Genomic DNA, 7,904 nt, shown 5'->3' on the forward strand with positions numbered 1-7,904 from the left:
AGGGTCTGGCCCAGGTCAGCCTCTCCCTGACTCAGGACTGCCCTTTGCCTTCCCAGAAAAAAGAAGGCCTTGCCCAGCAAAGCTAAGGAGGATCAGTACACAGGTAGGATCCCCAGCACAGAGGGGACTGTAGGGCTGGAGCTGGGAGGGGAGCAGGCATATTTCAGGAAGGCCCAGTGGCATTCTGAGGTAGCTCCAGGCAGCCCAGCTGGCTTTGGCTGACCTGTCAGACCAGGATGTCCCACATCTATTCCCAGCTGAGACCCTGCTCAATAGCCTCTTCCAGCAGCTCCTGGCTGGGGCGTCCCAGAGGTGCCAGAGAGGGTTGGGAACTGCTCCTCCTTCTCACACTCTCTGGGGGAGGCAGCAACTCTTCCCAGCCCTGCTGTCCTGATGATGTGCATCCCAGGATGACCTGCTGCCCTTGGCGACGCTTGCCTGCCTGAGGCTGCCCTGCTCCTTCTCCCACAGCCCCCAGGTCCCTCAGGCTGTTTCTGTCCTCATGTCCCCCCACAGAGCTCCAGCCCTATGAGAATATACAGGGGGATTACTCCGTGATCGAGACTTTTCCTGAGAAGGATGCAGGTAGGAAATGTGTCATCCTGCCTTCCTGCCTGTGACCCCACATGGCCCAGAGAGAGCGGGGACTGCCAGCTCTGATGGTGTCTGAGCTTCTCATGTTGCCGAGAGCATGCAGCAGCCTCTGCCCTGGGTTCTCTTGTTCTCCTCAGGTAAGTGTGGCCAGGCTGGGGAGCCATTTCCCCCGCCCCTGCCTGTTCGCGAGAGTCAGCAGTGAGGAAGAAGAGCAGCTGGAGTGGACATCTGAGGCACTTCCCTTCTCAAGGCATGGTCCTCCACCACCGGAAGCATGACAATGAATTATCTCATGAGTTATTGCTTCCCCCCAAAATCTTCTTCTTCATCAAGCTCCAGAATCCTCTGCCACAGCACAGGAGCAGCTTAAGGCATGGGATGACCTCTCATGACAGCAAGGATATGTCCTGGTAGTTCTACAGTGCTTTGGCATAGCCATCTTACCAGCATCTTGGTGCCTGCAAGTGTTCCCTGAGAATGGAGGAGCTCACAACTCCTCTTTCCAACCTGTGTCCCTGTATCCATCTAGACCCTGTCCTCTGCTTGAGTTTGGCCTAGCTGTGCTGCCCTGGCCACTGTGCTGCTGTGCCTGAAAAAACCAATAAATTGTTCTGGTTTGCAGGGGCTGCCTGGCCCACAAAATCTTCCACCTTGTCATGGGTCCTCCTTGTTTTGCGTGCGAAAGCCTTGACCCCATTAATCTTCATGGAGGAGATTGGAGTGGCTTTTCCAGCCCCTGGCAGTACCAAGGAAGCACACCTGAGGTGCAGCATGTTCCCAGTGCAACGCTTTGGGTGACTGCTTTCCCTCCTCCCCATCTTATAGGTAACACCATCTCTACTTGCATAGCTGGACCTCTGTGTTGGTCTGTGTCCTCCTCTGTGGGTGCTGGTGCTCATCTCCCATTTTGTGAGGTGCAGCTGGCACTGGCCCTCTTGGGACATCTGTGTCTTGCAGCCTTTGGGATCTGCTGGCTGCTCCTGCTGCTGTCCCATCCCCTCCAACAGGCACTGTCTGTGGAGTGCCAGTGCCCAGTGCAGCCTGGATGCTGAGTCCAAAGGCTCTCCTTGGTGAGGGCTGCACTGCTGGCATATGGGGCAATCAACCTGTCTTTTCCCCAGCTGTGTGTGTTGCCTGTGATGATTCCATCTCCTTCTCCTGCCCTTGGGCACAGAGGCTCTCCTCAACACCCTGGACTCGGGTGTGACAAGCTGGTTCTGGTTGTGCTTTTTACAGTCCTGAAGACAGAGCTGTCACAGTTTTTTGCCTCAGCGTTATTTCTCTCCCCTGTCAAACCTGCCAATACCCAGTGCAGCCTGGAGGTTGAGGGGCAGCTGAAGGCTCTCCTTGTGGAGGACTACACTGTCAAAACATAGAGCAATTGACCTCTCTCTTCTCCAGCTTCTTTTCATCCTGGCATGAGTTGCATGTTCTGGTAAAGGCATGTTTTGACAGTCCTTCATACGAGCTGTCTGCCCATCAGCTAAGTACCTGCTGCTGGCCCCTGGGACCAAAATATCTCCTTCCTGTGAACTGTTGCTGGTGTGATGTATGTGCCTGATGGAGCAACTCTTTGTGGGTATTGGGCAGAGAGGAGAAGAGAAATTCAGTGCTGTGTGGGTGCTGCTGGTTGAGAAAGGGGAATGAGCAGGCTTGGGATAGGGGAGAACAGTTGCAACCTCCTTGGCTACCCTGCTTCCCACTCCATCCCCCCATCCCTAGTCATGCCCTGGGCTGTCAGCCTTGTGACTCCACCTGCTCTGTCCAGACAGTCAGTAAAGGCTTGTGGTTTGGACAGGGCTACCTGTTGCCCCCAGGGACTACCTGCTGCCCCAGCTCCTGCCTAGTCACCTCATTGCCCTTGTGAGGTGCTGTTCCCTCAGCTAACTGCACCTTGTTGAGGGCAGCCACGAGCAGGGCAGGAGTGTGTCCTGTGCATGTGCCACAGGAAAACTGAGGGATAAGTATGGTCTCTGTGGCTCTGCAGCCCCCCATGTCTGATCATCCAGGATTCTAAAATCCAAGACACCCGAAGTGGATGGGAGGTTCTGGGGGAAGAGAAAAGCAGTGGCTGTTGATGAGCAAGAGGCATGGTTTAGTACTGTGAGTGTTTTCTCAAGCACACAGCTGGCACTGTAGGGCAGTGTGCCCTGCACACTTGGGGACAGAGGAGAGTGCTGCCAGGCTGAGAGGGAGCAGGAGGAGGAGGCAGCTGAGGATAGAGAAGCGGGGAAGGACGAGAGAGGGTGTGGGTTGAGTGTTTCTTTCAGAAGAGCCACAGACTGTTTCAGGAATTGAAGTATTCCTTGCAGTTCGTGTCCTCATTCCTATCTGTCCTTCTGACCAGGTCTTTATGTAGTTTCTCAAAGGTCCTCCATCTCCTGTGATCATTGAGAGGAAGTGACTCATCACCACTCTAAAACCCACACAGTGTCAGGAAGCACTTGGACATTACCTCAGTAACAGGAGTAACACTTCTTGAATGCCCTGGTAACTAGGAGGGTTTTGGGAGGAAACTCTGGGATCTTGTGACAAAGTTCCTTCTGTTGAGTCCCAGAGCCTCGATGCTCCTGGGGCAAAAAGATATCAAAAGGCAGAAGTGCTGACAGGGATGGGAGGTTCCCTGCCCAAAGAGGAAGCCTCCTGCATCTCATGAGGAGATGTGTCTGTTTCCTTCCTGTGGTTGCAAGCCCTGCAGTCAGATACGGATGCCTGGGCTCAGAGGCAGCGAGTGGGGCTGAGATTGCAGTCCTGCCTGGGGACTTCATGCTAGGATGGCCCTGCAGTCACTGCCTCTGAGGTTTCTTCTGGCCCTTGCATCTCTACTGTCAGCACATGGCCAGGAAGAATTTTTCAACATCCAGATAGTGCCCCAGGGAACAGGTAAGAAGTGGTTCTTCCTCTTGGAAGCTTCTGCTGCCTTTCCTCCTCTATGTGGGATATTCATCTTTATTGCCTGCAGCCCTGGGCTGCAGCCCAGAGAGACCTCTGAGGGCTGTGTCAGCTGGGGCAGCCTCTGTCTGCCCCAGGGACAGGAGCTACAATGCAGTGTACACTGGCGTTCTATGGGACAGACAGGACTGGGCTGGATGTGCAGTGAGGGGTCGTGCCCTCCAGAAAAGCAGTTTGCCAATCATTCCCTGGAGAGAGTGGGCATGAATTGGGCATCAATTCACACACTGTGAATCAGGGGAAGGATCTTCAGGGAGGTGTCACTTTCTGTACACATCCTATCCCCAGGTGTGCCTGAGGGACACTGTGCCTGCTGAGGGTAGTGTAAGAAGGACCTTGCTGCTGCTTTGCCACACAGATGGATCAGGGCAGGATCAGTGGCTGGGTGCCTCAGCATGGGGGGGTCATGGCCATGTGCCAGGGGACAAAGCTGCTGGTTGTGGTGCTCAGCTGGGCAGCTCTCGTCTTCTGCCATCTGTGCTGTTTGAGAGCAAAGCCTCTGCACAAGGGGCTTGGCACAGCATTTTCCCTTTGTGCCAAAGTTGGTCTGCACCTTGTGAGTGGGAGAAGGCAGATTGTATTTTAAACCCCTTCAGGCCTCACAAACCTTCTTGCAGAGGCTTGAACAGGCAAGGGCTCCTTCCAGAAGCCAGCATCCTTCTCTGTAGCAATCATTGCCACAAAGCCTCCCCCTGCAGCATTGGACAAACTGCTGGGACCAGCTGCTGCTCAGCTACTGCCCACTGAGCCTGGGGCATGGTGAATTTGGTGAGGACGTGATGAGAAGGAAGGGTTGTGTCAGGAGAAAGGGGCAGGGGCATTGTTAAAGCAGGAGATGTGAATGCAGAAGGCACTGCTCAGCCCTGTCCCCCAGTGGGGCAGGAGGAGAGCAGCCAAGGCACAGAGGGAGCGAGAACAGGGAGCCCCCGAGGGTAACAGGGGCGTGGCTGATCCCTGTGGGAGGGATGAGCCCTGGATGAAGGGCCCTGCATGCCAGCAGCAGTGGTGGTGCCATGGCCCAGCAAGTGCCCCCTGGGCTGGGCTGGGTGACAGGCCTGCATGAGAGGCTGGAGGGAGTCCCCGGGTGCAGGGGTGATTGTGCTGGGAATGTCCCTGCCCTGGGCTTTGGAGGAGGGAATATGGTACCCATGGACACAAGCGGGAATGGGGCAGGTTCATGGATGAGTGATCCTTCACAATTTCCATGCATCAGGAAAGCCCCTTCCCAACAAGCCTTGCCCTCAGGTCACATCCCAGCAGATGGAGGTGTCACCTTCCCTCTCCATTCATTGCCTGGAGGGGTTGCTGGGGATTTCTCTTCCACCACTCACCCATACCCCACTTCATCATCTCATCATCTCCAGCCCATCTAACACCCACTTTCACCTCTGACAGAAGGGTGCAAAAGGCCCCAGTGGGACTCCAGACTTCAACTGGCCCCAGACCAGGTGAATTATAAGAAGAATGAAGAAGTGATGCTGAGCTGCCCTGAAGGTTTCCAGCCACCCTTCACCCATCTCAAATGTTCAAGTGAAGTCCAGTCCTCTGGTGGGAAACCTGTATACAGAGAGCTCTGGACTGGAAGAAACTCCCGAGGTGCCTGGGTCCGCATTCGCTCCGGCGTGGAGTGCACTGGTAAGGAAGGGATCAGGAGCCCTCTTGGCTGCCTTGCTCTGCCCTTCCTGAGCAGGGAAAGCAGGGTGTGGGGCACAGGAGGTTTTGGGCTCCATGCTGCCCAGGGAAATGGCAGGTGTCAAGTCCAGCCTGCAGGTCACCACTGGGGGTGTTGGTGATAAGGGTCTCCCTGAGGGCTTCTGGCAAGAGGATGTGCACAAAGCAAAAAAGCATGGGAGAGGGATTTGTGGTGGAGTTTGTGGCCAGCACATGGCACCACTGTTGGAGCAGGATCAGAGAGCTTTACTGCCAGTGTGGCTGTGGGTACCACAGCTTGTTCCACGTGGGCTGGGCCCCTCCAGGTTCTGCAGCATGGTGGGTGCAGGCTTAGCACTCTCTCGCACAGCTTAGGGCATTCATGTTCCCTCCAAGGGAACAGAGCTGTTCCTGATGGAGCGTAGAGATTCTGGGACACACAGAAACCTCCGTTTTGAATGAATGGGGGAAATTGCTTGAGCAGTAGTATCCAGTCATTCGCCCACATTCATTCCTATTCAACTCCTCCTGCTCCCCTTTCAGAGGGCTGCAGTGACCACCTTCAGGCTCTCCTTTTCTATCCCATTGGGCTGGGTGATGAGCAAAGTTGTCTGACTGCAGCATCCTTGCATGGCTGGGTGTGGAAGGGAATAAAGTGACCTTCTGGCAATCTTTCCTTCACAGAAGTGCTCCAGGTTGACCATGAGACCTTTGAGATTTCCAGCACCAGCATCAAACTGAAATGGACCTGCAGGTTCCCTGATGCCTGTCAGGGCATGAGGGCCATGTGCCGGCTGGCAGCGCCTTCCTCCCCTCTCTGTGAGGCTGAGGAGGTGAATGCAGAGCAGATGTTACATGGCCAGGAGGGAATATTCACCTGCTCCCCTTTGCAGCCCTTCACTGAGTACAGTGTCACCATTGACTTGCCTCCCAACACAACCCTGTTCTCATGGTTGTTCACGACACAGGAAACAGGTAAGTGCACAGAAATATCAGAGACAAGGAACAGTCCAGAGCTGTGTCACAGGGAGGAGAATAGATGCTCCCCTCATCCCTCAGCTCAGCCTGATCATTTGCTCTGTGCAGGGATGTGCCTGGGATCAGAGCTGCTTGGGTCCTGTGGAGAGTCCTCTGGGGAGGGGGCTGGGAGAGCCCTGAGCAGGGCACAGCCCGTTCTCATTGTCCCACTCCACCCTGCACTGTTGTGCTTCCCACTGCTGCAGCACACGCAGCCTTTGCAGGGGACAAACCCCTCGTAGGGAGTCCCTGTGCAGCCTGTCCCTTGGCCAGGAGCTGCTGCAGCCTCCTGTGGCCTCAGCCCCTGCCCATGGCCCTGTGTGTGACCCCATGGTCTGTGCTTGCAGTGCCGGACAAACCGGAGCAGCTGTGGCTGGATCCCGACAGGGGCTCTCTCAGGTGGAGCGCACCGCCCTCCTGCAATGGGGAGATCATCGGATACCAGGTACCAAGGGAGCAGGGCAGACCCTCACCTCCCGGCCTGGAGCTCTGTGCAGGCACACTGGGAACTGTGGGCAAGGTACAGCTGGGATGAGCCACAGTTCCCAGCCAGTAAATATCTGGCTTTGATGAGCAATAGCATTTTTCTGTGTCATTCTCAACGTTCTCCATGGTGTGGAGATGCCCAGAGAGGTGTGAGTGCTCCATGTCCTCTGGGCTTACTTCCTGGGTCTGCTCTGGGTTTGGCAAGCTTTTGAAAGAGGTTGGTGTGCAACACATGGTGACGTGTCTTCTGGGGTGGCATCCCAGGGTTTCCTGTGCCTCTTGCATACTTGTTTCTTGTTCCTGCCACAGAAAAACTTGTGGTTTGAGTAATCCTCAGAAAGTCCCTCCTGAAAGCCCCTTCTTCAGAGAGCTGCACCGTTCTGTTGAGTTTTCCTCAAGTCATGGCTAGAAGCATCTCCTCTGTCTCTGAATTTGGGACACATTCCACAGCAAAACCCTGCTCTCCAATAGGGGGAGGGTGTGTGTGTGGTGGTGACATTGTTCTCAGAATGCTCTAGATCCTCTCTGAGGACACAGGTCTCCACAGCATGACAGGGACCTTGCAAGCTTTTTATTAGTTCTGTCCTGGAGAAACTGTCAGACAAGCTCTTGACAACCTGTGAGCCTGTTCAGCTGGTTTCCTGCTCCCAGACATCCGTGTTCATGAAAAGAATCCTTTTATTCCACTTTAATTTGTCTACACTTTTGCATAAACCCAGAATATATTTCTATAAAGACAGCAAGTGAGAATGGACAGGGATGTCATGACAAATTCAGATGATGCATGGGCAAATGGAGACCCTTCGTCTCTATTACTCATGGAAATTTTAGTCGTTCTCCTTTTCTCTTAGAGAAAGCCTTCAGTGTCCAGCTTTACACAACAGAAAAGAGAAGCTCAGATAACCGTGGTGGAGAATGTCGCCACAGTGCCTCTGGTGTTGCAATACACCTGCGGTGACCTATCCTTGGGCTCAGTACATATATCTACAGCCCTTCAAACGAGCAGCCTCCCTCTTCCCTTCTCAGAGGCCCAGCCCTTTGCTCACAGAGGTTTCTGCTCACACATCCTCAGGGCTGGATCCAAATTCCTCCTCTCCTCTGTTTTGAGCTCCCCGCACGGGGCTGAGGCTCCTGCCCGTTCCTTCCGGAGCCTTGCCCAGGCTCAGGGAAGGGCAGGCACAGAGAAGGGCAGGCTGGCAGGGACG

General features: G+C 54.7%; 2 protein-coding genes across 2 annotated transcripts in view; both read left to right on the plus strand.

The window, feature by feature from the left end:
• LOC102040349 overlaps positions 1-1,970 on the plus strand; it is a 9,558-nt gene extending 7,588 nt beyond the window's left edge. Inside the window, exons 8-10 of the mRNA XM_005430983.1 lie at positions 57-103; positions 517-585; positions 1,831-1,970. Of these exons, the coding sequence (XP_005431040.1) occupies positions 57-103; positions 517-585; positions 1,831-1,970 (256 nt within the window). The remainder of the gene's footprint in view (positions 1-56; positions 104-516; positions 586-1,830) is intronic.
• Positions 1,971-3,368: 1,398 nt separating this feature from the next.
• On the plus strand, positions 3,369-7,653 carry LOC102040526 (the record flags this gene model as incomplete). The annotated part of the gene is made up of 5 exons (XM_031065284.1): positions 3,369-3,477; positions 4,990-5,181; positions 5,881-6,171; positions 6,561-6,658; positions 7,551-7,653. Coding segments are annotated over exons 1-5 (793 nt in total), but the record flags the coding sequence as incomplete, so codon positions are not given.
• Positions 7,654-7,904: the final 251 nt, after the last annotated feature.

This window comes from Geospiza fortis, unplaced genomic scaffold, assembly GCF_000277835.1.
Source record: "Geospiza fortis unplaced genomic scaffold, GeoFor_1.0 scaffold1509, whole genome shotgun sequence".
Taxonomy (NCBI): Eukaryota; Metazoa; Chordata; class Aves; order Passeriformes; family Thraupidae; genus Geospiza; species Geospiza fortis.